This window comes from Pelophylax lessonae (genome assembly GCF_965119305.1).
Source record: "Pelophylax lessonae genome assembly, chromosome: 13".
Classification (NCBI taxonomy): Eukaryota; Metazoa; Chordata; class Amphibia; order Anura; family Ranidae; genus Pelophylax; species Pelophylax lessonae.
In genome coordinates this window covers 132,869,411-132,890,058 of record NC_138780.1, presented here as the reverse complement: position 1 = coordinate 132,890,058, position 20,648 = coordinate 132,869,411, and the positions used below count along the sequence as shown (strand labels likewise).

General features: G+C 46.6%; 1 protein-coding gene across 1 annotated transcript in view; it reads left to right on the top strand.

Moving 5' to 3' along the window:
* Positions 1–20,648, top strand: part of UBR1 (ubiquitin protein ligase E3 component n-recognin 1) — a 234,394-nt gene that overhangs the window by 24,541 nt on the left and 189,205 nt on the right. Inside the window, exons 2-4 of the mRNA XM_082275496.1 lie at positions 11,381–11,637; positions 14,336–14,414; positions 14,564–14,665. Coding sequence (XP_082131622.1) covers positions 11,381–11,637; positions 14,336–14,414; positions 14,564–14,665 — 438 coding nt within the window. The remainder of the gene's footprint in view (positions 1–11,380; positions 11,638–14,335; positions 14,415–14,563; positions 14,666–20,648) is intronic.

The following is a 20,648-nucleotide window of genomic DNA, read 5'->3' as shown; positions in this document are numbered from 1 at the left end:
TGAGCTCACGATGCATTTTGTTATGTGTGCAGGAATAGTTTTTCCCTTGGGCTTAACAGCTTCTATCTGCCATCTGACTTTACAACAAAAGGGGGGGGGGGGGAGTCCGGAAAGAATAGACTGAACAAAACCTTCTCTTTACAATGCCCTTCCTATATCACAAGCACAGTCTTTTTTAAATAGAACTTTGCTGTAGAGTTCTGTGTAAGTTAATCATGCCTGAGTATATTCCAGTAAAGAGCGTGAGAATGCATATTACATGGAGTGCAGCCAAGAGACACAGGGCTCTCACTAAAAGCTTTATCCCCCTCCTCCCCACAAAAACATTGTGTACCAACTTTTTTTTTTGCTAGTACATAACTTCTAAAATACCACAAGAGCATTAAAGTAAACAAAATTCTTATAATTCTCTTCAACTACTCAGTATATCCTGTGTTCTTCATTTAAAGCAGATCTAAATTGAAAAACATAAATGAATATTGCAGCTGATCAGTTGAGTTGAAGATGCTACGCTAGCTTTCTTCTCTTTTCCCTTTGAAAACACTCCACACTATCATCTACTGCAGGGCTTAAAATTTCAAGTCCTGAGCTACTAGCCAGGCCTTAAGGGTTACTGGCCACCAGTTGCCCCACCCAACCCCTACCCTGCTCTGCCCCTAATTCCGTCCTAAACACGCCCTCCTCTATTATCTTATGAAATTACACAGTTAAATGTTTTATGCATAATTAACTTAGAAAAATAACAGCTTTATCAGTGCCCATCAATGCAGCATCATCAGTACGGCCCCATTAGTGCAGCCTCATTAGTGCCCATCAATGCAGCATCAGTGCAGCCTCATTAGTGCCCATCAATGCAGCATCAGTGCAGCCTCATTAGTGCCCATCAGTGCAGCCTCATCAGTGCAGCCTCATCAGTGCCCATCAATGCAGCCTCATCAGTCCCCATCAATGCAGCCTCATCAGTGCCCATCAGCACACCCTCCTCAGTGTGGGGTGAGAGAGGGCAGGAAGAGGAGAGCAGCCAGATTATCATACAGAGTGGGGATCGCCTGTTATGACAGCTTTGATTTGAATCGCTGGGTGTTCCCAGCGCTCCCAGTCAAAGTCCTTACCTTCTGGATCAGTTCCTGCCCTATGATAGACATTGCACATTCTGGCATTGGACCAGTGCTCTGTCTATCGCGGGAGCCAATCCAGGAGGCAGGACTTTGTGTGACTGCGTGCATCGGGAACACCCAGCGATTCAAACCAAAGCTGTCCCAGCGAGCAATCCCGCTCTTTGTGATGTTTCAGCGGCTCTCCTCTTACTGCCCTCTCTCTTCCCCTGGCTGATCGCTGGGAGAACGGCTCCCATTTGACCCCGCCTGCTGGCAAGGCTTCCCCCCCCCCCCCCTTTTCCCTCCTTTGCTCAGCACCTCTGTAGTTTGGAAGATGGGCTCTGTAAAATGTGTGACCCAGCAGTATATATTTACAGGACATAGTGAATACATGTCACAGTATTCAAGGAAATGTGTGGAATTCTTCCCTAATTAAGTTTGCAAACTTTAAGATCGCACGTTCAGAATAATAGGAGTAGGCTAGAAATAATACAGTAATTGTAAAGGTTTTATATTTTTTTAAAATAACAAACATGTCATGCTTGCCTGCTCTGTGCAGTGCTTTACACAAATCTGCCCTGATCCTCCTTTTCTTGTGTCCCCCTGCTGGCGCTCCAGGCTCCACCCCCCCCCTCCCTGCCAATTGCCCCTATAGTAAGCCACTTGCTATGAGGTTACTCCTGCGTGCTCACTCCATGCTGGCTCTGTATCTCCCTAAGGTGCACACTGAGTATGATTTTTGGGAGGGGACTGTTGTCCCATTCTTGCCTGATATAGTATTCTAGCTACCAAACAGTCCTGGGTTGTCTGTCGTATTTTTTTGTCTCAAGATGCACCAAATATTTTTAAAAGGTCTGGACTGTAGGCAGGCCAGTTAAACACCTGGACTCTAATATGAAGAGCCATGCTGTTGTCATAGATGCAGTATGCAGTTAAACATTGTCCTGCTGAAATATGTAAGGCCTTCCCTGAAAGATATTGTCTGGATGGGAGCATATGCTGCTCTACAACCTGGATATCTTTCAGCATTGATGTCTTTCCAGGTAAGCGGCCCATTCCATACAAACAAATGCACCCCTATACCATCAAAGATGCAGGCTTTGAACCAAGCGCTGATAACAAGCCGCTAGGTTCCTCTCCTCTTTAGTCCGTATGACGTGGTGCCCATGGTTGCCAAAAAAGAATTTCAAATTTAGTTTTATCTAACCACAGAACAGTTTTCCACTTTGCTACAGATCATTTTAAATGAGGCCTAGAGAGAGTCTTTGGCATAGAGAAGGCAGCAATGTTCCTGGATCATGTTCTAATATGGCATCTTCTTGGCATAATAAAGCTTTAACTTGCGATTTTGGAAGACAGGGCGAACTGTGTTTCAGACGATGATTTTTGGAAGTATTCCTGAGCCCATGTCTTATCACAGAATCATGCCTGTTTTTAACCATTTCCAGCCCATGCCAGTCCTGGCCTTTTCTCTCCTACATGTAAAAATCATCTTTTTTTCTAGAAGATTACTCAGAACCCCCAAACATTATTATTATTATTATTATTATTATTATTATTATTATTATTATTCTATATATACTTTTTTTTTTTTTTTTTTTTTAACAGGGACTCTAGAGAATTAAATCTTTTGTTGCAATTTATGTCACACGGTATTTGCACTGCAATTTGTTTTCAAAGTTTGGGTAAAAATACACTTTAATGCATTTATAATGCAAAAAAAAAAACAATCTATAACCCAATTTTTTGGTAAAATAGAAAAGATGAAGATCAGCCCAGTAAATTTGTGCACTCGTGGAATGGCACCAAACTTCAGTACTCAAAATCTCCATAGGCTGGCAGTTTAGAGTAGAGGAGGTATAAAGCTAAAATTATTGCTCTTGCTCTAACGTTCATGGCAATACCTCACATGTGGTGCGAACACAGTTTACATATGTGGGTGCAACCTTTGTATGCGTTCTGGGAGCACGAGGGAATGGGGCGCTTTAAACTTTTTCTCTTTTGTTCATTGATGGACACCGCTCCAGATATTCTTAACCAATGAGTTATACTGCCCCCTACAGGAGTAGGAATCTAGGCAGAAAAAAAGTCTGGCTACGCCTATGGACAGTCCCAGGGGTTCCATCCCTCTGCTATAAGTACTCCGTTTTTTTTTGTTTTTTTTTTCTGCTTAGTCAGGAGTAAGGACCTAGTTCCTTGCTGGGATCTCTGGTCCTGGCAAATTTTTTCTTTAGATAGAATTTTTTTTTTCTCCTGGATTTTTCCTGGGAGATCTACAATCAACTGCTTGACTGAGCGACGGGCTGGATAATCAGGATCTAGTGGTCACCCCATTCTGGTCAGCGAGCGCGCGCAGACCTCAGCTCCGCGCTAGGTTCAGCTGTGTCATAGCCCCACTGGACAGGGCTGGCCTGAGAGTTAAATGCCTCGCGAGGTCGCATACGACCAGGTCTTGGCCCGAGTCGCAGTGTTCCTCCTGGCCGACAGCCCCCATTTTGATGGAGAGGGTTTCTGTCTGAAGCGGTGCCCGCCCGGCTCCTGGGATGGTGAGTAGCTGTTCCTACCCCCCCTCCCCCTAGAGGGTTTTGGGGTGAATGTGAGCCCCTCCTTGGGACGGTCAGATCCCCAGGTTCCCCTCCTTGCCGTCAGGCACCCCCCTTTCATCTGTCTCCTATCCTACCCCCCCCCCCCCCTCTTCCACTTATGCTTGGGCTGATTGGGTGGTCTAAACCACCTCCTGGGATGGGCGCTATACTGGCGATGGGGGCTGCGGGGGTTGTACCTTGTGAGGGCTCCTGCCAGGGCCCACTGGTCCTGCTCAAGTCTCTCCCTGAAGCCTAGGGATCCCTCCTGGGTCCCTGGAAGCTTTGTGGTGCCACACAGGGCCGCCATTTTCGTGTAGCCTGTGGTTTTCTATACACGGCAGCCATGTTTGTGTAGTCTGGTGGCCATTTTGCAGTGGTTTGCCATTGAAAATAGCGGTGGCAATGACAGTGGAGCCCTGTGGGCGGTGATTTTGGCGGTAGGAGTCCCTCCTCATCCCTTAGTTCTGACTTCTGGATCATTTTACTGATTCCCGTGCATGCAGCGCAGATTATCCTGGTGGCTGCAGATGCCGGTTTCTGCTGGGTGGTGAGTCTGGTAGGGTTCTCCCCCTTTCTGCTGAGCATCGCTTGGAGCTCTGTGCCGGGCGACTGGGTGGTGCTGCCAGCGCAGTGGGGGTGTCCCTTGCAGTGTTTACACCGGTTTTGTAGGGTTCCCCTGGTGACTCATGCAGTCTTTAGAGCACATACCCCCACCTGATCCCCTCTCTGAGGCTGCGGGGCCCTCTGAGTCCCAACCACCCATCGATATACTGACGACGTTGCTGGAGTCCTTTGTGTCCCAGGTGGAGGTGGCTTTTAGGTGACGGACTAGTAAAAAGCACCCCCACCTTCCCCTGCCTCATCTGTCTCCTCAGATCCTGAATCTGATTCGCCCGCCGCAGACGTGGATCATCCTGCTGGGTCTGCAACCATGTGCCTGGAATCCTCTGGTAGTGAGGATGATTACTCCACATCTGCAACTGCGCACGAAAAGGCACTGGTAAAAGCACTGATTGTATCTGTGCATGAGACCATTAAGATGGAGGACGCAGCTGCGATGGAAGCGCAGGTTCCCTTTGGCACTCACAAGCTAGGCTTTCTCCGCCTATTTTGACAGAATTGTCGCTAAAGAGTGGGGACGACCAAAGCGTCCCCTTGAGGTCCCTAAGTGCTTTTCTAGGCGTTACCCCCTACGAGGTGTCCCTTTTTATTAAGACGTGGACTGTTCCACCGGTGGTGGACCCTTCGGTTTCCAGATTGCACAAGGCAACCATGATTCTGGTTGAAAAGTCCTCCGCCTTTAAGGATTCGGCTGACAGGAAAGCGGAGGCTGTGGCCTGCAATATGTACACTCTGGCTGGTTTGGCACTGAGGCCGTTATTCACCATTGCCCTGTTGTCGTAAACTCTGACCATGTGGGCTTTTACGTTGTGACCTGGAGTGAGAATGGCTCCCCCCTGCCTTTACTTAGCTGGTGGACCAGCTAGTCCAGGTGCTGCAGTTTATCTGTGATGCCTCTTTGGGTGCGGCTCCCCTAGTGGTGCGATTTTCTGTTTCGTTAGTAGTCCTTCGGTGTGTCTTTTGGCTCAAATGCTGGTCTGTGGACCAGACTTCTAAAAAGGCCTTAACTGATCTTCCCTTTCAAGGAGATCGCCTGTTTGAGCTACCCTGGATGACATCATTAAAGGTCTCACGGAGGAGGGAAGAGCACCTTTATTCCGCAGGCTACTAAGGGCAAGGAAGCTTGTCGTAGACGTTAGCCTTCCGTCTCGGCTCGTAAAGAAGTTTTTTTCCGCTTGGTTTGACTGACAAGGGCTGGATGCCTTTCAGGGCCTCCTCTGGAGGATCCAAACAAACCTGGTTTGGCAAACCAAGAGCGGGGTTCTCCTGACCCACGAACAAGGCTCCTTCAGCATAAAGGTGCACCCTTCGCTGGTTTCCGGACCCATGGACTTCCGTGGTACAAGACAAGTGGGTCCACAAAGTCATTCGGTCTGGGTACATATTAGAGTTTGCCCTTATTCCCCGGCAACGATCATTCCTTCCAACTTGCCCCTGTCCCCAGACCGCTTCAAGGGGTGATTCTTCCAGTTCCGACTTCGGAATGTTTTTAGGGTTTTTACTCAAACCTGTTTCTAGGAAGGATGGCCAAGTGCATCCAATCCTGGACCTCAAGACACTGAACTGTTTTGTCCGGGCACAGAAGTTCCGAATAGAGTCCATTCGCATGGTGGTGGCATCGCTGCGTCAGGGGGATTGCCTTGCTTCTATCAACATTAAGGATGCCTACCTTCACATTCCAGTATGTTAGTCACCAGCGTTTTCTCTGCTTTTGCCTTGGGAGAGGAGCATTATCAGTTTGTGTCGTTTTACCCTTTAGTCTCGCCTCTGCTCCTCAGTTCTTCACAAAAGTGTTAACTCCGGTGCTAGCTTTGTTAAGCCAATGGGGGATTGTGGTGCTGGACTACTTGGATGATCTCCTTCTGCGAGAGGAGTCTCCTACTGCTCTGGTGGAAAATCTCGAGATCATAATACAAACTCTGCAGGAGTTCGGCTGGATTCTGAGTTTTCAGATGTCTGCGCTGGTTCTGTCCATGCTGGTTCCGTCCACAAAGCTGGACTATATCTGGGTCTGACTCTGGATTGTGCCGTAGCCAGAGTGCTCCTTCCTCTGGACAAACTCCCAGAAATTGCAGGCTGTAATTCGTCTCCTGCTTGTCTGTCAAATGGTCATCCCTCCGGAGTTGCATGCGGTTGCTGGGCCTGATGGTGTCTACCTTCGAGACAGTTAAGTTTGCACAGTTCCATATGAGGTCCCTGAATAGGGAGATTCTTGCTAAATGGCACAAGACTCCGCAGCCTCTGGACAATCCGATCCAGCTGAGTCGGGGAATGAGGAGTGCCTGATATGGTGGCTTCGTTCTCCGGTGCTTCGGCTGTGCAATTCCTTCCTCCTCTTGTATTGGACAGTGGTCACCATGGATGCCAGCCTGTCCAGCTGGGCAGTCGTCCTCAGCAAGCATTCTGCTCAGGGGATCTGGACACTGGAAGAGTCCAGACTACCGATCAATGTCTTGAAACTCAGAGAGATCAGACTTTGCCTAGACCATTGGATGGATTGTCTTCAGGGTTGTCCAGTGCGCATTCAATCGGACAATGCCACAGCCGTCGGTTATGTCACTCATCAAGGGGGCACAAAAAAGTGTCCTGGTGGCTCTGGAGGTAGACGGCATTCTAAAATGGGCAGAACGGTTCGTTCCAGCCCTCTCCGCCGTGGAAAACTGGCAGGCGGATTACCTCAGTGGGCATGCGTTGGACCAAGGGGAGTGGTCCCTTCATCTGGAGGTGTTATCAGTTGTGTCTCCGGTGGGGCATCCCTGAGGTGGATCTGTTGGTGTCTCGGCTCTACAGAAAAGTGCAGAGTTTTGTGGCTCGGTCACGGGATCCTCTGGCAGATGCTACAGACGCGCTGGTGGCCCAGTGGGTTCAGTATTGTCTGATTTACGCCTTTCATCCTCTCAAGCTTCTGCCAAGACTTCTACGTAGGATCAAGGCAGAAGGGATTCCGGTCATCTTAGTGGCTCCGGACTGACCTCGCCGGGCTTGGTACGCTGATCTAGTGCGGCTGGTCGCCAACGTTCCTTGGAAGCTTCCTTTCAGGGAGGATCTGCTCTCCCAAGGACCGATCTTCCATCCTGCTTTACAGTTGCTGGCTTTGACGGCTTGGCTGTTGAAGGCCAGGTGCTTCAGGAAAGGGGTTTATCTGAGTCAGTGATTCCTACACTGTTAAAAGCTAGGAAATCTACTTCTAGGAAGATCTGCCATCATGCGTGGAAGACGTACATTGCATAGTGTGAGTCCCTTGGGGTTCATCCTCACTCCTTCTCGTGGCTTGGATCTTGACCTTCCTTCAACGGGGGGATCTTGTCCTTGACCTTCCTCCAGTGTCGTCTCCGTTGCCGCCTTGGGACCTCAATTTGGTGCATTCAGGCCCTCCAGAAGCCTCCCTATGAGAATCTTCGGGAGATTCCCCTGCTTACGCTGTCCCAGAAGGTGGCCTCTTTGGAGGCTATCACTTCTGCGTGTCGGAACTGGCGGCGTTATCTTACCTGCTGATTCACAGAGATAATTCTTCGCCCCTGTTCGTCGCTCCTTCCAAAGGTTGTCTGATTTTCATTTGAATGAAGACGTATTGGCTTCCCTGTGTTCCAGGCCAAAACATCCGAAGGAAATTGCCTTGGATGTGGTCCTGGCAGCTACAGAGTCTTTCAGAAAGTCAGACTCTCTATTTGTGCTCGCATATGGGCCTCGTAAAGGATTGTCTGCTTCTTCGGTGACCATTTTCCAGATGGATCAGACAGTGATTCAGGCCAATTCCATCAAGGGTCAGGTTCCTCCTTTCCCTTGCCACTCTACTAGGGCGCTTTAATGCCTCCTGGGCCTTCCGTCATCGGGCGTCGGTGACACAGGTTTGCAAGGCGGCCACTTGGTTGTCTGTACACACTTTCACAAGGTTTTATAAAGTGGATATGTTGGCTTCTGCAGATGCTTCTTGTGGCTGCAAGGTTTTTCAGGCTGCTGTTGAGAGGACCTGACTCTTTGACTCTGTGATCTTCTTTGAGGGTGTATTGTCTTTTTTTCAGGTAGGCTCCAGTTGTTTTGGTTGAGCACTGCTTTTGGGATGTCCCAAATGGTTAACAAATATCAGGAGCTGGGTCAGTCAATGAAAGAAAGAGAAAGTGAGATTTTTGACTTTACCGTAAAATCCATATCTCTGATGTTCATTGATGGACACAGCACCCACCCCTCTGTGGAGTTGTAATTCTTCTTTCTTGTAACAAAACTGAGTACCTCTAGCAGGGAGAGGGAGTATACCCTCTGGGACTTCCCATAGGCGGAGCAAGACTTTTTTTTTTTCTGCCTAGTGTCCTACTTCTGTAGGGGACAGTATAACCCAATGGTTAAGAAGATCAGGAGCTTTGTCCGTCAATGAACATCAAAGAAATGGATTTTATGTAAAAAATAAATAAATGTTTTTATATTTATTAATAATATTTATTAATAATAATAATAATATCACTTTTATTTCCTTTTGCTAGATATTTAAACAGCCCTTGTAATAGGAATAAGGCATGACAGGTCCTCCTTTATGGAGACTGGGGTCAGTGAGACCCCAGATATCTCCTCTACCTCTACCCATGCTGCATTTATCTAGGGAAGTATGATTGGGGAGAAAATTAAAAAAAAAACATACACCTTTTTAAGCTGCAGAGACAACAGCTGGGGTCGTTCACATGCTGTGGCCGTGGTTGAAAGTATACCCAGGGTTCAAGGGGCTGCACTGCAACTATCTAACTAACTATGCACAGCATACATTCCCCCTCCCTTTGCTTTAATTTTGCCGAGTGCATTAACTTTGCTGAAGTATAGTTAGGCTGGAGATCTGTCTCATCTGACAGCTTTTTTATACCTACTGCAGTACCCCAGTTGAGAGAAGCTGCTGTAGATGATGATATACAATTTGCAATTTACAATTTTAAATTTGCAATTTTACAATTTGCAATTAGAATTTGCAATTTTACATTGAGGAACATTATTCTGAAATTGACAATTTTTAGACCCAGCTTTTCACAGACTGGTAAATCTTTGCCGTCTTTTACTTCTGAGAAACACTGACTCTCTAAGATACACTTTTATTATCCATCCATGTTACTGACGTGTTGCCAAGTAACCTAATTGGTTCCAAAATATTTTTCTGGCTCTTCCTTGTTAGTACCACTTACTCTGCCAGCTTTATGTTGCCCTGTCCCAACTTTTTTGAGACATGCTGCTGCCATCCATTTCAAAATGACCTTGTTTGTTTGTTTTTGTTTTTTGTTTTTTTTTTCAAAAAAATTGAAAAATGGTACATTTAACCACTTTCGGATTCTGCACTTCCACCTAGGTTGCACACTGGCCGCTTCTGTTGTGTTTAATTATAGCAGAAGCCAATGGCAATCTGCAGGTGGATGTCCACTGGCACCCGCTGATCGTCGGCGGTAAAACACACAGGCTTTGTAAACAAGGCAGATCTTTTTTTTTTTATTTATTTATTCCTGCAAAGCAGGGAAATGAAATCCATCTCTTCCCCTAGTAAAAGTAGCACATAAAGTACATAAAGACACTAGCTAGGCACACTGTTAACTCTTTGATCGCCCTAGATGTTTTACCCCTTCCCAGTCAGTGTTATTAGTGCAGTGACAGTGCATATTTTTAGCACTGATCACTGAATTGAGGCTGGTTCACACCAAAAAAAACGCACTCCAGATCGTTCCGAATGCATTTCTGCACAAGCATTTGACGCTTTTTGGGCTTTACTGGATGTATTCCAGATGCAGCCCAGGAAGGAATTGACTGCACTGGTGTAAACTATGTCATTGGAAACTATATAACCCACTTTCCACTTTCCTTTTTGATGCAGAAAAAAACCTGCACTGGCCTGCATGTGGTATGAACTGCGTGTGTCGCTGTCCTGCAAAATGTCAGTTTCCGATTGTCCACAGCAATATCGCAGTCCCCCCTATAAGTCGCTCATCGCTGCCATTACTAGTATAGAAGAAATTTCCATAAATCTATAACATAGTTTGTAGACGCTTTAACGTTCACGTAAACCAAACACCTGTAGCAGAATACCTATTGGCCTAAATTTATGAAGAAATTTGATTTTAATTTTATTGGATAGGTTAAGTAAATAATATTTATTTTGTTTATAGCGGAAAAAATAAACACAGTGGTGAACAAATACCACCAAAAAGCTCTATTTGTGGGAAGAAAATTACATAATTTTTTTTTTTAGGTATAGCATTGCACAATTGTCAGTTAAAGTAATGCATTGCCATATCGCAAAAAATGGTGTGGTTATAAAGGGGGTAAATCTTCCAGAGGTCAAGTAGTTAAACATTTTTTTTTTTTTTTTTTTGCATTGTCTTTCGTGTATAAAATATGGGTTTTTGAGATTTGCAAATCATTGCATTTTGTTTTTTATGTAGATTTTACGACGCATCCCAACTTCTTTGGAATTGGGGTTGCAGTTCTGTATGCATAATATAGTACTTCACATAGTTTTCACGTTGCGCTACTAGAAGTTTCCGAAGCTCTACTGTGGTACAGCAGACTGGGTGAGGGAGGGGTGGGGGTAAACATTCAAACATTATTTGGATCTGTTTTATAAACTTTTTTTTTTTTTTTTTTACCTAGGAATTACGCATTTTAAAATGGTATTCAATCAAAAAAATGTGAGAATCCTAGGTGAAAATTGTGTGGAATTTTTTTTTTTTTTAAAATACTTATTTATATGAAGTTGGATCCAGAAATGCTTTAGACTTTACTGCTGCATTAGTTGCTCTTCTGCAAAGAAAGGAAATAAACTTCTAATGGGTTATATGAATTGATTTCACCAACTACATATTAAAAATAAATAATATATTAATATAAATATATATTTCTGCTGGTCTGGGGGTTTTATGTTCACTGCATCCCCTGAGAAATTGTTCATGTTGGAAATGCAGACTTTTTATTATTTGGTTTAAAGAACAGTACCTTGGTACCATTGGAAACATTTACACTGCCGTTATGTCTTCATCAGTCATATTATTAAATCTTCTAAAACTTTATTAATCCTTATAGACGGTGTTTTTTTTGTTTTTCTTTTTTTAATAGCACTTGGATGGTTCAGTGGATTTTGCCTCAGCCTTTCATCAGTATTTGGCCAAGTATGTCCCCCGCATATACACAAGCTATGTGCAGCCACAAGTGGAAAGACAAGAAAAGCTGGCACAGGACAGTATCTTCACCCCTTTGGAGTGGTACCTGTTTGGAGAGGACCCGAATGTATTTATGGAGAAGTTACGTCAGAGCGAGACACCTCCCTTGTGTGGTTTAGTATTTAGAGGAGGGGAGACCACTTATTCTTGCAGGTAAGCTCAGTCTGTGAGTTGACAATTTTAAGAATATTGTCCAAGAACACGACAACAGCAGTTATCTACTCAAACTAAAAAAGTGCTGAATAGGTGTATGCAGTGATGGTTGCAAATTCCTTTCCAGCAGCCTGATAACTATTTTAATGAAAGAAGGTGTATTTTTATGCTCAGTTTAAAACCTTTTTTAAAAATTCATTGCTGATTTAGATCTCCCATAAAGTAATCTGTTGATCAGTGGCAGCCGGCTGATAGGGGGCGCCGCCCCCCCCCCAAAAAAAAGAAAAAGAAAAAAAAAAAGATTAAAAAATAAATTAAATAATTTTTTTGCCCACAAGGGGTGCCCGCCTCATTGGTGCCTATGGGGGGTGGGGTTTTCCACCCGCAGAGGCGCCGAGAGGCGGCCTTCTGGGGCGTAACTGTAGCGCAGAGCACTGCGCTACACCCACCGCCCTTTTGGAGCCTGCTCCATTGATGCCTATGGGGGGTGGGGTTTTCCACCCGCAGAGGCGCCGAGAGGCGGCCTTCTGGGGCGTAACTGTAGCGCAGAGTACGGCGCTACACCACCCCCCTTTTGTGATGTCTTGGATCATGATTGGTCCAGACTCCAGCCTGGACCAATCATGATTCAGGACATCCATGCTGACCTCGTTGGGGGCGGTGCCGGTGCATGCATCAGTCACTCACCGTCACTGCCCGGTCAGCTTCCCGCCGCCGCAGAAGAGGAGTCGCGAGGAGGGGAGAAGCCGCCGCCGCTCTGCAAGATCCGATCGAGGAGGGGAGAAGATCCGATCTCCCGTCTTCAGCAGCCCACAGCAGTCTGTCCGGTCAGGTGAGCCAGCCCAAGAGCAGGTAAGTGACATGACCTGACCTGTGACATGACCTGTGACATGACCTGACCTGTGACCTGACCTGTGACCTGACCTGTGACCTGACCTGTGACCTGACCTGTGACCTGACCTGTGACCTGACCTGTGACCTGACCTGTGACCTGACCTGTGACCTGACCTGTGACATGACTGTGACCTGACCTGTGACATGACTGTGACCTGACCTGTGACATGACCTGACCTGTGACATGACTGTGACATGTGTGACATGACTGTGGTCAGGTGGTCACTGTGCATTAATGGGGACATGCTGGTCAGGTCACTGTGCATAGATGGGGGGACATGCTGGTCAGGTCACTGTGCATTAATGGGGACATGCTGGTCAGGTGGTCACTATGCATTGATCGGGACATGCTGGTCAGGTGGTCACTATGCATTGATCGGGACATGCTGGTCAGGTGGTCACTGTGCATTAATGGGGACATGCTAGTCAGGTCACTGTGCATTGAATGGGGACATGCTGGTCAGGTCACTATACATTAATGGGGACATGCTGGTCAGGTCACTATACATTAATGGGGACATGCTGGTCAGGTCACTGTGCATTGAATGGGGACATGCTGGTCAGGTCACTGTGCATTGAATGGGGACATGTTGGTCAGGTCACTGTGCATTGAATGGGGACATGCTGGTCAGGTCACTGTGCATTGATGGGGGACATGCTTGTCAGGTCACTGTGCATTGAATGGGGACATGCTGGTCAGGTCACTGTGCATTGATGGGGGACATGCTGGTCAGGTCACTGTGCATTAATGGGGACATGCTGCTCAGGTCAGTGTGCATTGAATGGGGACATGCTGGTCAGGTCAGTGTGCATTGATGGGGACATGCTGGTCAGGTCAGTGTGCATTGATGGGGACATGCTGGTCGGGTCACTGTGCATTGATGGGGGACATGCTGGTCGGGTCACTGTGCATTAATGGGGACATGCTGGTCAGGTCACTGTGCATTGATGGGGGACATGCTGGTCAGGTCACTGTGCATTGATGGGGGACAGGCTGGTCAATCTTGAACCAACTTAATGATTGTTTGTTAAGTCACGCAATTTTTTACATCGTTTTTTTGCCGCAAAGCAATACCTATTATATATTTTTTTTTTTTGCGCCCCCCCCCCCAAAATTTTGAGCAGCAGCCGCCACTGCTGTTGATCCTACCAGAAATCTAGCAAACGTATGTGCTGACTGTTCTCATTGTTCCCAATTGTGTCTCTGAACTGCAGAAACACCAGCCACTTATGTTATGAGGAGGAGTAGAGAGGAAGGGGCTCTTTAGTGCTAACCTACCTCCTTTCCCTGGGTAACAATTCTGCTCCTTTATAGGGCAGGGCAGGAAGTAAGTTACTGGCAGGTTCAGCAGGTAAAAATAAGGGAATAAAATAACTGAGATAAGAAAACTATTGCAGCCACCACGTATAAGGACTAGTAAGCTGCAATATATTTAATTTCCTGTTCTTGGGTTTGGATACACTTTAATGTTTTAGACCAGTGGTCTCCAAACAGTGGCCCTTTGCTAGCCTTTACCCAGCCCTTGGGGCACTATTCCTCCCACTAATACCAATGTTGGGGCATTACTCCTCCTACTGACCCCCAGCCCTGGGCCAGTGTTTATTCGCAATAATGCTGGGCCTGGGACATTTTCTACCCCCACTGGCAACCCTCCGGCCCCTCTAAAGTCTGAGGGACAGTAAACTGGCCTGGCCCTTTGTTTGAAAAGATTGGAGAGCCCTGTTCTATACAGTTTATCATTTTATATTTTTAGAATTCCTAAGAAAGAGAAATTTGTGTTAAGATAGACTGTTTTTATTGCAGGGACTGTGCAATGGATCCCACCTGTGTGCTTTGCATTAACTGCTTCCAGAACAGCATTCACAAGAATCATCGCTACAAGGTATGAGCTGTGCTATACACAAATTTTTTTTTTTTTTTTCATTCTAGAATCATTCTCATATACCAGTGAGATGTTGGTGTAGGGTAAAGTGAAAGAACAATGAATCCAAAAGTGTTTGAAATGTATAACCTCTCCCATTAATCTTACAGATGCATTCTTCAATGGGAGGGGGGTTTTGCGATTGTGGTGACACAGAAGCCTGGAAAGCTGGTCCATACTGCAAGATTCATGAGCCAGGGGCTTCAGATCAGGTAATACATAATCTGGCATTATTGGTTTGTAATACAAGCAATGATGCATCAGATGAGAAATCATTAGTTCAGTTATATAATAAAATTCAAAATCAACTTTGTATTTTTTAAGCTTTACTTCAAAGTATATCTATATCTAAAGGCAAAGCTTGAGTATTCATAGTTAAAACTGTTTAAAAACTTTTTTTTTTTGCTGTTTGCATTCTTTTCGGCTCCTTTTTCACGGTGCGGATCCGCTCAGCGGACTCCCCTAGCTCAGCGGGGGATCTCTCTGTTAATCCCTGCTGAGCAGGTGGATGACAGGTCTGTCTCTGCTCACTGTGCAGAGACGAACCTGTCAGAGTCCCGCTCTCTTTTATGGCCGATCGAATGAAAACAGCATGTCCGTTTTCATCCGACCCGCTGGACGGATGGCGAACGTATCGCCATCTGTCTGTTTTTAGCGGAACTTGTCGGATCAGATGGGTGCCAACGGACACATGTCTGCTGACGTCCCCCTCCCTATAGAGGAGAATGGGTGGCCCAATCGGGTCCGCCTGAAAATCGGACAGGCTGACCCAATTGGTCCGATCGTGTGAAAGGGGCCTTAAGGATATTTTCCTTCACATGGGGTCTCAAAATACAACAAAAAGTGAGAAGAGTAAACTCCAAACTACATAAAATCCTATCTTGGAGCGGATTTGCTGTGGTTTTAGGTGCGTTCACATTGACTTCTTTTAAACTTTCTGTTTTCATGGAAGTGCTTCAAAGTCCTGCATACTGCATCTTTGATGCACTTTCAGAAAACGCGCAGTCTAGTAGAAGTCAATGGCACATAAAACCGCGAGTAAGATGCAGATTCAATTGCGCTGCACCCCATCCACAGGGCACTGGTGTGAACCTGGCCTTGGACTTTTAGGCCCCTGTGATAGTGATCGCCAGCACAGATAGAGAGGGGTTGGATCAGGCATAGTGGTTGGCAACAATGGAGGATGACACATGCTCCTCCAGACACTCACAAGTGACATTTTATTGTTGCTGGCTGTAGAAGAGGAAGGAGCCATTGGGGGTGGGGGGTGCTGGCAAAGGGAGTATACTTGTGTTAAATGGGGCCCTTTGCAGAGATATTGTCACTTTGCCTATGAAAAAGATTAAAGTGTCTCTAAGTAGTTCATGATTTCAGCAAAAATGGAATGGAAACCTCTTGCTTAGGGTCTTTTTTTATTTTTTAACACTCTCTCTTTATTTTAAGAATTTTACATACAGGTAAGAATGATGGAAGAACAGATAAATTCAATATAAGCCATTTTAAAGGCAATATGACAAATAGACTAAACGAAAAACCATTGAGGAACTTATTCTGATCAGATAGACTCACCTGTCTACGGTCAGTTATAAGGTCATACAATCTACCCTGTAGATGGGTGCCACAGAAAGCCTAGCACCTACTACAAAAAGGACTTTCCGTTTACTTTTGGAACTTAGACACTTTTTAAGAGGCATTCTGATGTTACAGTATGAATAATGATTAGAAAAAGGAGTACTGTAGGTAACATCGCCACTAGAGTGCAAGATTATGATTTATTATGACATAAATACGTAGTAACTTACATTAAAGTAAGGATAAAAGCGTCTGTCAGGTCCAAAACTGTTCCATGATGGTGAGAGGGGTCCACACAATCCGGGGTGCCTCAGGTACAGAGCGCCAGACCAGCTGGCTGTGTGCGTCCGGGCGATCGGGGAGATCAGAAAGATGCGGCTGTGGAGGGAACCGGAAGGCGTCTGACGTCAGCGGCAGGAAACTGGCAAGATGGCTGAGGGAGCTTCAAGACACGTTTCGGAGTCTGCACGAGGGCCCGGGCAGGGCATGTGCACTCCTTCTTCAGTTATGTCATAATAAATCATAATCTTGCACTCAAGTGGCGCTCTTCCCTCCTCCTTTATCCGTTTAGAGTTGACTTCACTCTATTTGAATGAGCTGACCCTGAGCTGCGGACCACCCTTGGATTACCTCTAAGAACTGTCAGAAATTTGCACATGGACTCTTAATCCCCCCCTGTGCAAACTGTTTTTGCCCCACCTGTGTTCATCAACACTTTTATCTGCCATTGTTTCAGCTTATATCTATATGAACTCTTTGTCCTTTGACCCCTGAGCGCCTAAACCATTCACTGTAGGTAACATAAGCGCTTGGCTGTCTCCGTGGAACAGGCATATACCTGTATGCCCTGAGAAAAGCTCTTACTCATTTGTCTTTTGACCCATACAGGCCTTTTATATATGAACTATGAAGAAAACCTATGTTATTTTTGCTATATTCAGTTGGCTTTATTGTATCTTGTATACAGCGCATTTCAGCCAGCTTGGCTTGTAAAGAGGCTTTTATTCAAACATTGGTTAAATGAAAGTATAGATTCATTGCTGCTAGGGTTGAGCGGACACCTAGATGTCCGTGTTCGACGGGTTCGGCCGAACTTTAAAAAAAAGTCCGGGTCCGTGTCCCGGACTTTTACCGAACTTTTCCCGGACACCGAACCCCATTGAAGTCAATGGGGACCCGAACTTTAAGGCACTAAAATGGCTCTAAAACACCAAAGGAAAGGGCTAGAGTGCTGCAAATGGCAGCAAAACGTAATTAAGAGCATGGCAAGTGCTCTGCAAACAAATGTGGATAGGGAAATAACTTAAAACAACAAAAAAAAACAGAAAAATAAAACAATGTTCTTCTTCATCTCTGAAGGACGAGGCCCATATGGAGTAGGAGGGAGGTTGAGGTGGTGGTGGATGTGGCGGTGACATAGGCGTGCGCACAGGGTGTGCTGGGTGTGCCTGGGCACACCCTAATCACCTAGGGCACATAGCATTGCCAGTGAGGAGATGGGAAAGATCTCCCTGGGACCTGCTCTGCTCTATTTCTCCTTGCCTACAGGTACATGGCCCCGATACATTACTCTCCCTGCTGGCAAACACATGCATGTGTATTTCAACTTTGGGGTGCACACCTTAATGCAATAGGCTGCGCACACCTATGGGCGGTGTAGGTGGAAGCGGCGGTGGAGGAGGACCAGGGCCGGATTAACAGCATCATGGGCTTGGTGCTGAGGATTTTGAAGGGCCTTAAGGGCCGTGCCTTGCCATGCACCCAGAGGAGGAAGGGTGCAGCCATGCATGCCTAATTCAACATGGGATGCTGTCTCTGAAGCCCATAAACACATCCATGCATCGCCAACTGTCCCTCCTTGTCCGGCCTTCACGCTGTGTGGGGAGGTTCTGAGGGTGCTGCCTGGGGAAGCGAGCATAGAAGCCAGACTTCTGTGTTTACAAGTGACAGAAGAGCGGTAACAGTGAATATGGCCAACCCGGGGCCTATATAAAAGGTAGGGGCCTGGAGCTGCAGCTCCAATAGCCCCTACATTAATCTGGCCCTGAGGAGGAGGACGAGGTAGCCAACACTGCTTCTTTTCAAAAATTTTAAATGAGGGTACACCCCAAAAGAGTGAGAAAGAGCAAAAATGGAACAATGGGTGGGTAAGGTCGGTATCCATTGCTATTCTGCATAAGGTACGGAAAAGTCCCGTGGGATCCATGCCTGGTTCATTTTAATGAACGTGAGCTTGTCCACATTGTCTCTGGACAGGCGGCTGCGCTTGTCTGTTATAACGCCCCCAGCCGTGCTAAATACCCGTTCAGATAATACACTGGCTGCAGGGCACGCCAGCACCTCCAAGGCGTAAAGGGCAAGCTCAGGCCATGTGCCCAATTTGGAGACCCAGAAGTTGAAGGGGGCAGACCCGTCATTCACTACATGTAGGCGTGTGCACACATACTGCTCCACCATGTTGGTAAAATGCTGCCTCCTGCTAAGACGTTCCATCTGAGCTGCTGGTGCTGCTGTTTGTTGTGGCGTGCTGACAAAGCTTTTCCACATTTCGGCCATGCTAACCCTGCCTTCTGAGGTGCTGGCGGTGCCCTGGTTGCGTTGGCGACCTCCTCCTCCTCCTCCTCTGCCTTGTGCTTCCACTGTGGCCCCGCTGTCAGATGGGAATGCCAGCAGCATGGCGTCTACCAGCGTGCGCTTGTACTCGCGCATCTTGCGATCGCGCTCCAGTGAGTGAATTAAGGACGGTACGTTGTCCTTGTAACGGGGATCCAGCAGCGTGGCCACCCAGTAATCAGCACAAGTTAGAATGTGGGCAACTCGGCGGTCGTTGTGGAGACACTGCAGCATGTAATCGCTCATGTGTGCCAGGCTGCCCAGAGGCAACGAAAGGCTGTCCTCTGTGGGAGGTGTATCGTCCGTGTCCTCTGTATCCCCCCAGCCACGCACCAGTGATGGCCATGAGCTGGCCTGGGTGCCACCCTGCTGTGAACATGGTTCCATCTCCTCCTCCAGCTCCTCCTCCTCCTCATCCTCATCCTCCTCATCCTCCAGAACTGTGCCCCTGCTGGACAATTGCGTCCCTGGCGTTTGCGTGTGCAGGAACCCACCCTCGGAGCCCCTTGCGAATGACTGCCCTGAAAGCCTTGGAAATGTTACCTCTTCATCCTCCTCCTCCTCCTCATCCTGTGCCACATCCTCTTCCATCATCGCCCGAATTGTTTTTTCAAGGAGGCATAGAAGTGGGATAGTTAAGCTGAGAACGGCGTCATTGCCACTGGCCATGTTGGTGGAGTACTCAAAACAGCGCAACAAGGCACACAGGTCTCGCATGGAGGCCCAGTTAAATTAAATAGCGGAATAGAAAATATGATCCAAAAAAAGTGTATGTATATCACACGTACACAACCACACTGGGCCCCAATTACTATTGTTTGTACCCCTAAAAGGCTAGATGAGGAGTAGGGGGAGTATGGAACAGGCAGCACCCTCAAACCTTCAGAAGTATGAGATGAACCCCAACAACTTGGAAAGGTGGATCTCTCTCACACGTACCAACACAGACTATCCCCCAATTTAACTGATCCCCAAAGGTTTTTGATTAAATAGCGGAATAGAAAATATGATCCAAAAAAAGTGTATGTATATCACACGTACACAACCACACTAGGCCCCAATTACTATTGTTTGTACCCCTAAAAGGCTAGATGAGGAGTAGGGGGGGTATGGAACAGGCAGCACCCTCAAACCTTCAGAAGTATGAGATGAACCCCAACAACTTGGAAAGGTGGATCTCTCTCACACGTACCAACACAGACTATCCCCCAATTTAACTGATCCCCAAAGGTTTTTGATTAAATAGCGGAATAGAAAATATGATCCAAAAAAAGTGTATGTATATCACACGTACACAACCACACTAGGCCCCAATTACTATTGTTTGTACCCCTAAAAGGCTAGGAGTAGGGGGAGTATGGAACAGGCAGCACCCTCAAATCTTCAGAAGTATGAGATTGTGTTCACTGTACCCCACAAAGATTGAGTTCACTGCACCCCACAATGATTGTGTTCACTGCACCCCACAAAGATTGTGTTCACTGCACCTCACAAAGATTGTGTTCACTGTACCCCCCAAAGATTGTGTTCACTGCACCCCACAAAGATTCTGTTCACTGTACCCCACAAAGATTGTGTTCACTGCACCCTAAAAGGATGTTGTTCACTGCACCCCACAAAGATTGTGTTCACTGCACCCTAAAAGGATGTTGTTCACTGCACCCCAAAAAGATTGTGTTCACTGTACCCCCCCAAAGATTGTGTTCACTGCACCCCACAAAGATTGTGTTCACTGCACCCCACAAAGATTGTGTTCACTGCACCCCACAAAGATTGTGTTCACTGCACCCCCCAAAGATTGTGTTCACTGCACCCCAAAAAGATTGTGTTCACTGTACCCCCCAAAGATTGTGTTCACTGCACCCCCCAAAGATTGTGTTCACTGTACCCCACAAAGATTGTGTTCACTGCACCCCAAAAAGATTGTGTTCACTGTACCCCCCCAAAGATTGTGTTCACTGCACCCCACAAAGATTCTGTTCACTGCACCCCACAAAGGATTTTGTTCAC